Raw genomic sequence first — 16,272 nt, forward strand, 5'->3', positions numbered from 1 at the left:
ATCGTATTATAGCGTAAGAGAATTTTAAGAAGATAAACTATGATATAGTTTGCCTTTATTTATATTATTTTTGTATCCAATAGTTTAATTTTGCAAGCCTTATTTTAGGATATGGTCAATGTTTCTTTTGTAAAATAAAATAAGATCAATATAAAAGTACCCATATTCGTAAAAATAAATCAAATCAAATAGATAGATATAGATATATATACCTTTAAGACTTACATACATATTATATTATACAAACATAACATAAATGAATTTGATGATACGTCCAGACACGTCGTTCGAGTCGGGCATGTCGGACGACTACGCGATCCCGCCGGACGCGGTGTCGTGCGACAGCACGGCGTCGCCCTCGCTCGCATCGCTCTGTCGGGCACCGCCGACTACTGATTCACCGAGACGACACGACGCGTTGGAGAAGAGTGGACATCTGGCTAAGCTTGGGGGGAAGTTGAAAACTTGGAGGAAACGATGGTAAATTGTTACTGACTTTTTTGGTCTATGTGACGTATTTTGAGGTTTGAGGTGACCGAAAAGGAGTTTTTATTTTATTTGATTCTTCGAAAGAGTTACCGCGGCTCTGGTACATAATATGCCTACGGAGGAACATGATGGATTTTTAGTCAGTAAGAGTCTGAAACTCCCTCACCGCTGCGCTACTAACCCACAGCGGGCGGGGTCATGCGATGATTTTTGCCATTTGCCAAAAAAACAATATGTACGTGGAAAATTAATAATTTAAAAAATTTGTTGAACAGTTGTAACTTAAATGTAGACAGTTATAAGACAATTGATAAATCAATTGAGTCAAAATAAAAACAACATGCAGAGCGCTAAATGTCACCATCAGTGAAGTGCCTCAACTGAATGTTTTGTAACTTCTTAAGAATTTAATGTTTTTGTTTTGGTAATGATATAATAATACGATCTATTGGTACACATATTGTCAGGCCGGTCGGGCCGGTCAGGCAGGTCGGTCCGAAATTTTTGCGCCGAAGACACAGTTTTTTATTTTTATTCAATTACATTACTTTACATAGTATGGTGTTTTAAAATAATCATAAATACAGTAAAAAAAGTTACAATACTATAATTTACAAGTTCCCATTATTCCTTAGGTTTGTCCTCAAAAACGGCACACTATCCTACTGGAAGTCGCAATCCGAGGTGAACCGAAAGCCTCAAGGTCAGATAGGGCTCGGTGAAGCCTGCAAGATATCCAGGAATGAGGGAGCGGCTACCTTCGAGATCTTCACTGGCAGCAGGACTTATTATCTTACTGCTGACAGTATCGCCACTATGGAAGACTGGATTAGAGTTTTACAGGTTTGTACTTCCTTTATAAAATCCTGTGTTTATTGTATCTTGTATGTTAGTCTGATTTTGAGAAAGAATCTCTTATTATCACTTTGGAAGTTGTGTGTGGGTGGGTTCAATTCAACATCTGACAAGTAACAGTGTTACTTTTCCAAGTAAAGTTAAGTACTCTTGAGGAATGCTGGAATTTGAAGTTTGAAGTCACCAATTCGTCGTGAGCAAGCAATTTAAACTCCATCGTTCTTTGTATGAAAATCCAATTGTCATAAAGTCTAGGATCTAATGATGGAAACGCTAAGATATTGAGGGCAAATCTCAAAAATTGTAAGCATTCAGTCTTACTGAAAATAAATAAGTAAAAATATCTCACTTCACCCAATCCTTATTCCAGAATGTCCAAAGGCGGAATGCAACGAAACTCCTGTTAAGCAAAGAGGATAACAAGCCTACGATCCAGGGTTGGCTTACGAAGGTCAAGAACGGTCACGCCAAGAAGAGCTGGTGTGTTCTCATTGGAAAGATGTTCCTGTACTTCAAGTCGCCGGGTGATCAGGTAAGATGTTCATCGGCCACGGCGGCTGTTCTCGTGTAAGATCAGCCAGCTGCGCAGGACATATTATAGTGCACAAGCATTTGCTTGGACACAGGTGCACTCACTATCCCTTCACTCTCATAGCGCTATGGGACGACAATCCGACACCACCGGAGAGAGATCACAAGCAGGACCGACATTTACATGCTCTCGGATGTTTAATATAAATATACCTACTTAAACTATATAAAATATGCATTACATAAAATATATTAAACATGAGGTAATATAATATGTATTTGAAAAAATAGGTACATAGTTCTTACCAGTGCGCTTATAGGAGCTGAAAAATTAATCAGTTCAGTTTAAATACCAGTAAACTGTTTGAGAACTTGAAAAGCAGTTTTGTGATTTCATATTGATTGCCAACCTTGGCATAAAACTTTAGTTCTCTTACAAGGCAACTAAGTTATGTATATGTTAGGTAGGTACTAGATATAATGTTTTTCATCTATGTACGTAAACAACTGTTCAATAAAACGTATAATTAAACCAAATTAATTATCCTGTTTATCACCAAATACCATTTAAATTTAACGTAACTTTATCACCAAATTAACCGCCTTTTAATTTTAACGTTACTTTTCCAATCCCCACCGAAAAAGAAGGGTGTTATAGCTTGCGGTGTTTGTCTATCTGTGGCACCATAGCTCTCGAATGGATGAAGCGATTTTAATTTAGTTTTGTATACTTTCGAGACTTATAAACATAGGTATCGTACCTTTATACATAATACGTATCACATTAAGTTTTTCAAGGCCATATTTTAACTAACAACTTCTTCCACAGAACCCCACCGGTCAGATCAACATGCGTGACGCCCGAGTAGAAGACGTAGAACACGTTTCTGACTCAGACTCGGAAGAGAAGAACGATGACACCCGCAACCACCTCACTGTGGCTATATACCCACAGCACCAGGTAACTGGGGTCAGTGATACACTCAAATATTTGTAGATTAGATGTGTAGGACTTTTGTTTCTTGTGAATGATGTCACCCGCAACCACCTCACTGTGGCTATATACCCGCAGCACCAGGTAACTGGGGTCAGTGATACACTCAAATATTAAAGTAGCTTAGATGTGTAGGACTTTAGGTTCTCATGAGTGATGACACCCGCAACCACCTCACTGTGGCTATATACCCGCAGCACCAGGTAACTGGGGTCAGTGATACACTCAAATATTAAAGTAGCTTAGATGTGTAGGACTTTTGTTCTTGTGAATGATGTCACCCGCAACCACCTCACTGTGGCTATCTACCCGCAGCACCAGGTAACTGGGGTCAGTGATACACTCAAATATTAATGTAGCTTAGATGTGTAGGACTTTAGGTTATGTTGAAGTTTTTTGGTAATTTAGATGTGATAACTGATAATTGACACACCTGATGCGATATTTCTGCAAAATTTATGAAGAAGTGGTTTGGATGTTAACACATACTAGGATACATACATCTAAACGGATGAAATATGCATGTTAGATAGAAAACACTTTTAAGTCTATAACTTCATTCAATAGACTATACTTTCAATAGACCCTCCAAATAAAATACACCCCTTTAACATAAATACTAGTGCCTCTATTCCTCATTGCAGGGTCCGACATACCTCCTGTTCGAGAGCAAGGCTGACAAGGACTCGTGGCTGTACCAGCTGACGGTGGTGAGCGGCGGCGGCCTGAGCCAGGGGACGCACTTCGAGCAGCTCGTGCAGAAACTCATGGAGACTGATGGCGATCCTAGTCAGTACATTTGTTTTTAAGTACTTATGTATATTCTTGGAAAGTTTTTGCCACCAAAAATGGTGTGAAACACCAACTAAAATTAACATTAAAATGTTCAATTTTTTTTCAAATATGAACATCTTCTGTGCAACTGAAATTTGAAGAAAAAAGTGTATTTGTATGCCTTTTTTTCTGAAAAATAAATGGAAAAATTATTTGCCTTGTTTAAAACAACCAAAGGTTTGTAGGATACAGTACCGGTGTTAAGCTATTTGAAAAACATTTTATTGTAAAAACACATATGCAAAAAAAAACTACGAAATTCTATAGGTTTATTAAGGTGACGAAGGGGAGTATTATTTCAACACCTAAAATATTTACACCTTTTTAATTTCAGATTGTGTTCTATGGAGGCATCCAACGTTGCTATACTCGAAAGAGAACCTCACGTCTCCGCTCACGTCGCTCAACTCCGAGGCGTTGCAGGCAGAAGCTTTAAAACTATTTAAGGTAAGAGTTTATTTTTTTGCCAACTAACGCATAATACTGAAATTATGACTATGGGAGAATGTTATATTAAGAAAATATTTCTGTTTTATGTTCGCATATAATAAGAATTATTGTTTTGCTGTGCGGTATTTTCATTGAATTTTTTACAAACAAAAATGTTTACGTTGTTATAGGTTATTAACTTGTGCATTAATCGTTCGTTTTGTACTCCTGATAATAAGCGAGCATATTCGGGGGGTACCGTTTTGATAGTTGTTCAAGCATGTATGTATTTCTACTTTCGAATATATTCAATGTTTTGATCCGCAGTGCGTACAACTATTCATGTCAGTAGCAGTCGAACAAGCCGGCATCGACTACCACGTGGTGCTGGCCCAGAACGCGTTGGCGCAGTGCCTGGAAGTAGGGGAACTCCAGGCGGAACTGCTGGCGGCCCTGGCCCGGCAGACGGCCCCGCACACGTCCAGCAAGCTCGGCGTCCAGGTAACGGCCTCGCCCGCCCGTCGCACGCAGCTTAAAGCGGCCAAGCTTAAGAATGTAAGTCGCCATTTTTTTTTGGGTGTTTTTTGGTTTTGAGGGTAGGTGTTTGGTCTGTGGTTTGACGGTTTTGACAATAAAATGATTGTTTGGAAAATGTTGACGGAAGCATTACTTACCCTTGAAACTCAAGAAATAATTTGAAATAGTCATCAAAAATTTCATCATAATAATTAACAGTATTTCACTATTATTTATCAAATAATTCTTACTTAATTTTAACTTAAAACTCCAGATCCCAAAAAGAAAATTGAATTGAAAGAATAGGCACAGATTTCGTCATAATCAAATCCTTTTTTGTACTAAAATGTGTCTAGTAATTAATTTGATAATTTACAATCTTTTCATACACTCTAAATTACATAAATAAAACTTCACACTTCCTTAAAGATTACACATTATTATCGTAACAATTCGGCCGCTAAAATCAAGGGCAATATTCACGAACCAATGATACGAAAATATGCAAGGAAGGCCAAATTACCGTTCAAGGTCAAGGTCAGATTTTGGCAATGAAAATGTGCGATTTGACGGCCATTTTAGTATTTGACGGCCGAGGTTATTTCAAGGTAAATTTTATCATTTTCAAAGTCAATTGCTGATTTCAGTGTCGCGATTACGATTATCATGGTCGAGGTCACAATCCAAGGTGAGGATTATTTTCGCGGCCGAAAGATACAATATCATGGCCGTTTTGGAGGCCATTTTGTCACCTTCGTTGTTTAAATTTGTCTCATACGTCATACGTTTTGTGACGTCACGTTTATACGTCATTTCGTTTCAGTATCTTTATTTTATTGACTTCCGTAAACATCAAATAAAACCAATCAAATAGATGGAAAGAATAAGTGTTTGTAAAAGATTGAAAAATAAATTTTAATCAATATAAATAAATATCATCAGTTCAAGGTTAAAATTAATCACTTTAATTGAATATTCTATTAGATAGATCCAAAATCGACAAAATTACATAGACTTAGTTTACAATTACAGGTATACATTGGATTTTAATCGAAATGTATTGAATTGTACTAGTCAAGGTCAAGTTTGAAAAAAATATCGTCACCGTCTATTATCAAAATTTCATAATTGGATATTGCTTGATTTACTTAATCTATCATAAACACCATTTTGTATACGTCATCGTATATTAAATTTTTTCAAGGTCAAGTAATGATTATTTTCCGTATCCAATTTTACTAAGATATCCGTCAAACTGCAGACCAAACATCGTCCATAACGGTGGGTTTACTACAACGACTATAAAATTGCTCGTCTGTATTCACGTTTATGAGAACAACAATTATAATTTGTATTTAGAACTTTACCGTAGTTGGAATAAGGTCTAAAATACTCCACACATGTAAATACATAGATTGAATACAAACTTTATTGGAAAATATTGTTGTTCTCATTTCTTTAAAAAGGTGTAACAAAAACAAAGCATTAGAAAACTTTGTGATCAAAATATGTACCAAAATGTTTTTAAGTTTTTATTACACATTTTTGCTATTAAATAGTTTCACGAAAGAGTCTTCATATATTTTTACCTAAATGCTTTCCATGTCATACTGGACAGCTTTTACGGTTCTTTACGAATTTAAGCATGGTTTTAAATGTTCCTACCAAGACAGTTAAAACCATGACCGAAAAACTTAATATCCGTTTATTTAATATCAAAGTTATTGGAATTCATTTTGACAGAAAGAAGTTAAATATATAGTAGTTTTCATTCTCAAAAATAAACCTTCCTTGAAACAATAAAATATGATTAAAATGTACAAATGTGTGGGCTTGGGGTCTCTGATATGTCAAAATTAATTCCAATATATTTATTAACAAAACTGTAGGGTACAAATTATACCGCTATATACTCGCAACGGCTTAGCTTACGGGCGATCGCTTCGATGCTTTTCTCATATGTAATCATCATTTACATACAATTTATACATAATTATACATACTCATCGGTTGTATTCACCAGTGTTTAAGATGTTTCTCTTGCATAGTGACTGTAGATCTTTCTAGAATATTGTGCTCTGTTTTTTTTTTAGTTATTTGATGTGCACGTGTGCTAAATACACTCAATAAAATAGTTTAAGGAATTATACTTCGTCAAACAAAAGTTATTTTAAGTGGAAATGAATTGGTCTTGCACCTTCAATACATACATATTTGAATATATGCAAGCAAAGCACATGTAGAAAAATGTCAAGCTTCATGGGAAAGAGCACAATATGTATCATTTATACTACAGCTTTAAAATCTAATATATTTTATTTGCTTTGAAATCTGTAAATATACACTAACAAACCATTATTGTTATAGTACGCTTTGTGTGTCGCTGTTTATAAAGCTTCGTCACGTGGTTGATCAATTTGGAATTGTGTATTGTGAATACCATTTATTCATTGGCTTCTACGGAATATATGCTAATATATGCCCAAGCATATGCGACAAAATTTAACAACATGGAATCAAACAAAGAGTTTTTATTCCAATTTGATCCGTCCTCAGTTCTGGCAACATTTTCCAAAAAGGAAACTAAATGACGCGTTCGCATTTTGAAATGTCAAACGATGTTGCCATAACATAAAAAAATATTACGTTGCAAAAATTTCAAATGGAATGTTGGTGTAAATTTTTTCCCCGATTTTCGTTTTTTTTTTTTTCATCCGAGAATGTTTGTCCCTTTCCCCTATAGACTTAGGGAATGTTATTTTATTTCGTTTATCTGTCATTCATAATCTATCATAGCTAGTGTTCCTTCGCACTGTTCGATCTCCTTTGTAATGAAAGGTTGATGTTGCAAGTTTTTAGACTGTTACCTATAGACCATATATTATATTTATTATAATTATAATATTTTATATACAATATATGTTTAGATTTTGGTGAGTATATAGGAGTAAGTAGGTTTAAGTTCTGATGATGGGATTGTGTAATATGTTCTCATATTGTTTGCTAACCATTGCCACCTAATAGTATTCGTAACTGGATAATGTTATTCGATGTTACTTAATCAAATCATTTATCATCTGTGAATACTAACAAAATATGCTGTACTAAATGTGATTACATCGTAGAAATTATATTTTGAAACGTTATCTAATTTCCGTTAGCAAATTCTCAGACTTTTCTATGAAGGTATCAAATATTATAACAATAGTTGTGTATGATGAGAAATCTCACTAAATCTAAAACTATGAAGTATATTACACAATCCATTATCATTAGTTAAAAACACACTGTACATTGAATCACAAACTACTCCACTGTACATAATATAGGACAGCAGAGAACACTGCACTAAATTATAATTGCTCTTATTTGGGAAATTGGTATTTAAAGGCACAACACATTGGCATTTTGCACTAGCACTAATTCTAAATAGGAAAGTGTAAAATAGTCTATTTTAGTCAAATTATTTTATATACACAATGCATTTTGTAAGAAACGGAAAACAGCAGAGATTATTGTGACCTATCAGAAAAAGAAAATAGGAATAATTGTTTAACCACAGAATGTATTTTCCCACTAATTGATGATGATGATGATGGCATCCATTTAACCCTCATCAGAGAAATATGGTTTGCAGAAGGCTTTTCAACTTCTTTCGATCTTGAGCTTGATGTCCTTTCAATCGAAACTACTTAATTACATTTAAAAAATAATATATAATGACTCTTGATAACAATGATTCATGAAAAAAAGGTTTCTGACGTTATATAAATATTTCGTCGGTTTAGGAATTAAAAACAAGTCTGACGCCCGCCGCCGACTTTCTGACGGTGAAAAACCTACGATTTGTGGGAGGTGTAGTGACATCGCCAATAAAGCCTTAGTCCGGGGTACTATTGTAGAGTCCTCGGGACGCGGGTAAAACCGCTAGCCGAAGCTGCTTTCAAATAAAATAGAAATAACTATTGCACCTCACATTCTGTGGTTAATATTATTATGTCCAAACTCACTACTAAAACACATCATGCCAAAGGGGTTACCAGGTTCTAATACAAGCATTCACTGCAATGCTTAGGTTTCGGTTATTTATTAACGCTTCCAATATCTATTTACTTAATATTCTATTTATATATTATAAGAACATTTGTTTATAACATACATACATATAGGTACTACAGTATATATAAACAGATATACAACATGTACAAATTGCCTACAAAATTATATAGAACACCTTCCAGTAATTTGAGTCCCTTATCTTACGCACACTTTCACACTTAATACACTACAACCAAACCTATAACTAAGTACTACCTTACTAGTTTTACTACCCCTAAGAGTACAGTACCCCTTCAAACTCAAACCTCAACATATATCTATCTCAAACGCACACAACCAAACCTATATTCACTAAGCACCCCTTCAAACGAAAGTCCAAACACATCTGTGTCAGTCCCACCGTACCGCCAACATTTCATTTGTTCAGCAACTGCTACTGTGCGCGACTCAATCGCTGTTCACGTGCGACACGGGCGCCGCGTCCGTGGGCGGCGACAACAAGAGCGACGTACCGCCCAGCGCCGGATCGCCTAGCTCGATACAGGTAAACGTTGTAGGAATGTCCTCTAAATGTAGTAGGAAACTGTAGAGATATTTAGGGGATCCAAAAGGGCGGTTAACCTAGCCTACGTTGGGCAAACTTGAAGTTTATTAGCATTGATAGGAGTACTGGAGAAAATAACCCACGTCCTCATCAGATTCTCTGCGTTCAGTTCATATAGGATGTGAAAGGCGAATAGGTAAAATCTGACAGGACCAAATTTTGATGTAGTTTTGTCAATGGGGTATCGGTTTGCCTAAGTAACTGGCAGTGGCGGATTTACAAATTTGCCGCTAGTAGGCCATTCAATTTTTGCCGCCCCTAATGATTGTGAACTTAATGATATTTCTGTCAGTTACTAGATTATTTTTGCAACCCGCTATGTACCGAAGAGTTTAATGTTGACCTAACAAGTTTATCTCCAACCTCTGTAACTTTTAAACGGCTCAATTGATTTTCATGAAACTCGCCCGTAAAACACCTGTAATACAAAAAAAATACTAAATTAAAATCGGTTCATTCGTTCGGGTAGGTACTATATCAGAGGCGCACCCATCGGGTGGCACCCCCCCAAAAAAACGACACAATATAATCACGGACTAAAATTGTAATTGAAGTACTTAAAAATTGTGTAGAAATCATTCATGGTGCTTTTTGCTAGGTTTAACATAAAGAAACCGGAGTCATACCACTGCAAAGTTATAAAGCGCTAACTAGTTTTATAGAAACCAGTGTCAAGTAAAAAAGCCGCGAGCGCAGCGAGCGCAAAATTTTTAAGATTTAGAACAGTAAAGTACCAAAACGAGTTTATAAAACCGGCCTAAAGTGAAAAAGTCGCGAGCGTAGCGAGCGCCAAATTTTTTGAGTTTCGAGGACACAAAAGCGAAATTATTTGGGACACAAAAGTCCTCCACCTCCTGAACAGCTTAGAAATCGTCAGCGTAGAGCGTCAGTTGTTTTTGCTACTTCGGTGCTTTAACTTTTTGTTAGATTGGACTCAAAGAGCGCAGAATAAACCAGAAAAGATGAAGAAACCGCGAGCGAAGCGAGCGGATTTTTCAATTTATTTTTATTGAAACGCTATTGGAATATTTTAAAATTCATGATCACATAAACCTAAGCATATATTAAATAAAATAAAAAATAAAATAAAAATAGCCTTTATTCAGACCTTGTTTACAGTATACAATCTTAATCTAACAACTCTGACGAGTTGATGACACCAACGACCTGGTCTGTTTGCCCAACTTTGGCAAAGGCCTCCTCCATTTCCTTCCACTCTGCTCTGTATTGGGCTCTTCTAGTCCATATATTCCCTGCTATGCTTTTAATTTCGTCATCCCATCTTCGGTACTGTCTTCCTCGATTTCTTTTCTTGTCCCTAGGGTACCAAGATATTATGTTTTTGTTCCACTTGTCATTGCCTCTGACTATGTGGCCGGACCATTTCCACTTTAGTTTCCTTATTCTAGTTGTGACATTCTCAATTTTCATGCGCCTTCGGATAGTGGTGTTTCTTATTCTATCAGATTTTCTTATATTTAGCATGCTTCTTTGCATTGCCGTCTGACACGTTTCAAGTTTCTTATATTGCGCTTTGGTGAGAGCCCATGTCTCGCAGCCATATGTCAAGACTGGGAGTATACAAGTGTTATACAGTTTTGTTTTCACGTACGTTTTGATTTCTGTATTCTTCATTATTTCCTTAAACCCCCAGTAGCGTTTCCATGCATTTCCAATCCTTGTGTCGATTTCTTTTGTCATTATATCAGTGACCGAGATTTGTTGGCCCAAGTAAGTGTATTCTTTTACAAACTCTACTGGTTCGCCGTTTAAAAGAATATTGTCTTCCAATGCGTTTGTCATAGCTTTGGTTTTTGAAGTGTTCATCGTCAGACCTACCTTGCGGCTTTCTCTATCCAGATCAGTGATCATGTATTGTAGTTGGTCTTTGCTCCTTGCCAGTATTATTATGTCATCAGCGAACCTTAAGTGTGTAAGATTTTCGCCATTTATGTTAAGTCCGTAGTGGTCCCATTCCAGTCTCCGAAAGATATCTTCCAGTACAGCTGTGAATAATTTAGGTGACAGTGGATCTCCCTGGCGTACGCCTCTGTTTATGTTTATTTGTTTCCCTTGTTTCTCTAGTTTTATTCTTGCTGTACTGTTAGTGTATATGCTTTTTTTTAAATCCTAATGTATTTCTGGTCGACTCCTTGTTTCTTCAGACATTGCCAGATTATTACTGTTGTGTTCTATTGAGTCAAATGCCTTGTTGAAATCGATGAAGCAACAGTAGAAGGGCACTTTAAACTCTTTGGCTTTTTCAAAAAGTTGTCTTACCGTTAGTATATGGTCCAATGTTGAATAGCCTGACCGGAAGCCAGCCTGTTCCTTGGACTGGTTTTCATCAAGAGTTTTGGTTATTCGCCTTAGGACAATTTTTGCAAAAATTTTGTAATGTTCGACATTAGGCTTATTGGTCTGTAGTTGTTAATTTCTCCTTTGTCCCCCTTTTTATGGAGTAGGATTATTGTTGATGTAGTCCACTGTGCAGGAATTTCCTCGGTGTGCAATATGTCGTCGAAAATGTGTTTAAGTAGTGGTACTAGCTCGTTTTTACAATCTGTAAGTAATTCGTTGCTGATATTATCAGGGCCGGGAGCTTTATCCTTCTTCTGTGTTTCTATTGCCTTGTATATTTCTTCTATTAGTATAGATGGAACCGCGTCGGTGTTTACTATTTGGTTCTTTATTTATTTATTTATTTATTTAGTACACTATGGAGAACTTACAGCTAAACAAAAACAAAATAAAAAAGGAAGTCTTAGTCGATAGAGAGCCAATTAAAAGTCCTCGCTTATAATAACAGCCTAGCAATAACGTGATCACACATCAGTGCAACTTTTTAGAGATAATAATATAAAAAAAAACAATAGCATTTTAAACACAAAGAGAAAGAAAGAAAGGTAGATCTAAATTTCAAAATAATAAACTAAATCTGGGATACTAAACTACTTGAAGAACTTAAGGCTCAACGACCTTCTGGCTGCCGCCACACTTGTTGAGAAAGGATCCAAATCATGCTGCTTGCAAATCATATTGAAGTGCCTGCCCGCACGCACAACATAACTGTTTTGCCTATAATTCGTGTATGAGTGGGGTACATATATGGGGGGATTAAAACGTAATAATCTACTCGGCACGTTGAATTTAAATTTAGATAACAACTCCGGGCTGTCAATATCATTATGCAATATCTTTAACAGAAACAGACAATCGGCAATATCACGTCGGTCTTTGAGTGGTAATAGATGGTGTTTCTTACAGAGTTGGAGATAATCGACTGAATGATATGTAAGATTTTGACGAAAGCAGAGAAATTTTATGAATCGTCTTTGTATGTTTTCAATGCGGTCAATGTACTTATTGTAATGCGGGTTCCATATCTGAGAAGCATACTCCAGGTGACTCCTAACATAGGTGCAGTATAAAATTTTTAGTGTCTTGACATTTCTAAAGCACTTAGAAACGCGCATTATAAATCCAAGCATTTTATATGCTTTTCCTACAACAGCGTCAATATGAGCTTCAAAAATGAGCTTATTATCATGGTGAACGCCCAGCTCTCGGATAGAATCACACCTTGGCAGAGGTTGGCCCGACAACGTGTAAGTTGTGACTATTATAGTTCGGCCATTCAGAGAATGCGTTCCTGACACGTCGCGATTGAACTGACGACGTAATAACATTCATTGATTATTGATATAATAATGTTGTTTTAATGCTCCTCAATTGTTAAAACGGTAAACAACCAGCAAAAATATTTTTATCGTAACTGCAACGCCATTGCAAAGTTACGTCGTCAGTTCAATCGCGACGTGTCAGGAACGCATTCTCTGAATGGCCGAACTATACTGCTCGTTTCCTAGTGTAAGTAATTACTGAACACTTTGATGGATTCAAGTCAAGTTTATTAGTCCGACAGTAGTGTTCAAGACGATATAGGTCAGCCTGCAGTGCTATCCCATCTTCAACCGAAGATATCTTGGCAAACACCTTCATATCGTCAGCAAAACATAATAATTTTGATGATGTCAGGCACAGGTCAATGTCGTTTACATAGATAACGAATAATAATGGACCGAGCAAAGAGCCTTGAGGCACCCCGCTAGGCACAGATACCCAGCTGGACATATAATTATTGAGCACTACCGCTTGCGACCTGTTGTCAATATAAGATGAAAACCACCTCAGGAGGTCTCCTCGAATTCCTATATAGTTAAGCTTCTTAATAAGGGTTTCGTGATCAATTCGATCAAACGCTTTACTATAATCCGTGTAAACGACATCGACCTGCTTACCTTCGTCCATGGCATCGGTGATGAAGTCATTAAATAAAATGAGATTTGAAGTGGTAGATCGTCCTCTCAAAAAACCATTGCTGGAGTAAAGGTTTTCGTAGAATGTAGTTGCTATTGACAGTATATCATATCTTTTTGTTTTCGTTTTCGAAAGTCGGTCTTTCATATTGGGTATCCAGTTTTTCTTTTCTTTTAAAGTTTTTAGAGCTTTTTAATACCTCCGGTTTTGCTTATGTATTTTTCAAAAGTTTCACGCCTAGTGCGTTCTCTGTCTTTTCTTATTTGGTTTTTGATTTCTTTACTTATTTCGCTTATTTTGTTTCTGATAATTTTTGTTTTCTTTGTAGTATTTAACAGTTTTGATCTTGCTTCTAGGAGTGTAATTACTTTCTCTGACAAGTTTTTCTTATCCTTCGTATTATATTTAGTATCAGGTTCTGGTCTCAATGTCAATATTTCATGTAGTATGTTGTACTTCTGCTGAGTATTTATACCCTCAAAGGATGATTCTGTCACTAATTTCAGTTTGTCTTTGATGGTGTTTAACATTTGTTTGTTATTTGGTGTTGGTCTTCTGACTTTGAAGGGTCGACTTTTAATAGTGCCCATTGACCTGCTCAGACGTGCTCTGAGGACTCGGTGGTCGCTATTAAAATTTAGATAAATGGTGCCGCAGTCGTCAATTAATTTTGGTCTATTTGTTAAGATGTAATCAATTTCGTTTTTGAAACTGCCGCCTGGCGATTCCCAAGTCCATCTTTTTGAAGTTCTTTTCTTGAATAGGCTGTTCATTATCCTCATGTTATTTTCCATCGCCATTTCTATTAGTTTTTGTCCGTTCCTTGTTCTTTTCCCTCTGATGTAAGGGCCAATTTATCAATTTATTTTTATTGAAACGCTATTGGAATATTTTAAAATTCATGATCACATAAACCTAAGCATATAATTACAGTGAGTTTATTAATCGTTTATTTATATATGGATTGAGTACTCGTATAATTATAAAAAAAAAAAAAACTGTAAAAAAATTCGCAAAATTTGCCGCCCCTCTAAATCTGCCGCTCTAGGCACTGGCCTACTTGGCCTATTGGTAAATCCGCCACTGGTAACTGGGTTAAGGTGTTCAGAGGTGACTTACTTAGAACTTAGCTACATCCGTTTAGAACACAGTTGGGAAAAGGCAAATGATGAGGACTTGGTATATTTTACACGAGAACAGATCTTTTAAGTATTCCGGTTAGGTCCCTTGTTCACTTATTGTTACCCAATTGGTAGTGCGAGGTATAATACATTCTTTATTGCAGAAATACCGTGTAGTAGTACCTATATTTCGTTTGCAGAATGTGTAGGGAGCACTATTTGTGTATATCGAACTAACCTGCGTTGATTTGTGTTGCTAACACAAAGAGTAACTAAACAAATTATCAATCGTGACCAATTGAAGATTCCAGAAGCCAGTAATAATTGTCACAATATGTAGACGTGTTTGTCCCGTATTTGTCTTTTAGCTAACCATATGAGAAAAGCAAAATCATGTAAAAATCTATTCAGCATCGTCACACAATTGGGAGTGTGTATTGTGATTTGGTTACTCACTAATGTGGGAGCCACAAAAATTTTACAATGAATATAACAGTGTTATAACATAGAATGTATCTGAACAGGTCTTTAAAATTAAAACAAAACTAAATATGCAGTCAAATGGACTCATAGACAGTAACATTATTAGGAACGTGAATTGAGACACAAAATTTTACAAACCATATTTTATTTAGAATTCGCAGACATGCAAGGCGCGGAGGAGTTTAATCATCTTGAAAAACTTATACTGGACATGAGTCACATATGACTGTATCATTAGCGAAATGAACGCTAATTTTAACATATTTTTTTATCTATTTCTACCATCCAAGGAATGTTTCCAGGCGCCGTTGTTATCCGTGGATTGTAAGAGTAACCCGCCGACCTACAGTTTTGTACAAGGATGGCAGTTGTTGGCCTTAGCTGTCAGTCTGTTTGTGCCTAAGAATAATAGACTGTTGTGGTACTTGAAGCTGCATTTGAGCAGGCATGCTGATACTAAGTGAGTATTGAGTTTTATGTAAAAATACTTGATCGTCATAAAATTCCCAGATAATTAAAAAGTAATGAATTTAAGTAAAAAACTCAAAACACCAAATATTGTGCCAAAAATGTATTCTTTTAAATTAGCATAGTTACACAATTTGAAAATTTTAACATTTGTACATGTTCAATCTTTAATTTAACAATTTGTAAAATTTAATTTAATATTAACTTGTCAGCAGTGCAAATGTATTCAACACAACTCGCTTTTTAAAGTAATACTATATAATCATACTGTCTTACAGTTCATAAATTATTTTTATTGGTAATATAAATCCTACATTTTCTCACAGAACGGAATGCGGTAAATACGCGGCGTACTGTTCCCGCGCACTAGAGCGAACTATCCGCAACGGTGGACGGGAAGACAAACCGTCGCGTATGGAAGTGCTCTCCATACTCCTGAAGAACCCATACCACCACTGTCTGCCTCACGCCATACCTGTGCATATGCTCAATAATACTTATCAGGTACGATTACTTACGTGAAACTTATGAATCGTAAAATAAGTGTCAAAGTCAATTCTGACCGAATA

At 36.2% G+C, this 16,272-nt stretch overlaps 1 protein-coding gene across 5 annotated transcripts in view; it reads left to right on the forward strand.

Moving 5' to 3' along the window:
* Positions 1 to 16,272, forward strand: part of LOC124636497 (uncharacterized protein CG43867) — a 370,559-nt gene that overhangs the window by 349,850 nt on the left and 4,437 nt on the right. For 2 of the 5 annotated variants that reach the window (XM_047172604.1, XM_047172609.1), the window contains 9 exons: positions 279 to 480; positions 1,125 to 1,332; positions 1,715 to 1,876; positions 2,705 to 2,845; positions 3,514 to 3,658; positions 4,038 to 4,150; positions 4,460 to 4,687; positions 15,538 to 15,695; positions 16,030 to 16,207. In XM_047172604.1, coding sequence (XP_047028560.1) covers positions 279 to 480; positions 1,125 to 1,332; positions 1,715 to 1,876; positions 2,705 to 2,845; positions 3,514 to 3,658; positions 4,038 to 4,150; positions 4,460 to 4,687; positions 15,538 to 15,695; positions 16,030 to 16,207 — 1,535 coding nt within the window. The remainder of the gene's footprint in view (positions 1 to 278; positions 481 to 1,124; positions 1,333 to 1,714; positions 1,877 to 2,704; positions 2,846 to 3,513; positions 3,659 to 4,037; positions 4,151 to 4,459; positions 4,688 to 15,537; positions 15,696 to 16,029; positions 16,208 to 16,272) is intronic. The other 3 variants (XM_047172607.1, XM_047172606.1, XM_047172608.1) reach the window with 3 other exon arrangements.

The sequence above is a fragment of the Helicoverpa zea genome, chromosome 14, assembly GCF_022581195.2.
Source record: "Helicoverpa zea isolate HzStark_Cry1AcR chromosome 14, ilHelZeax1.1, whole genome shotgun sequence".
Classification (NCBI taxonomy): domain Eukaryota; kingdom Metazoa; phylum Arthropoda; class Insecta; order Lepidoptera; family Noctuidae; genus Helicoverpa; species Helicoverpa zea.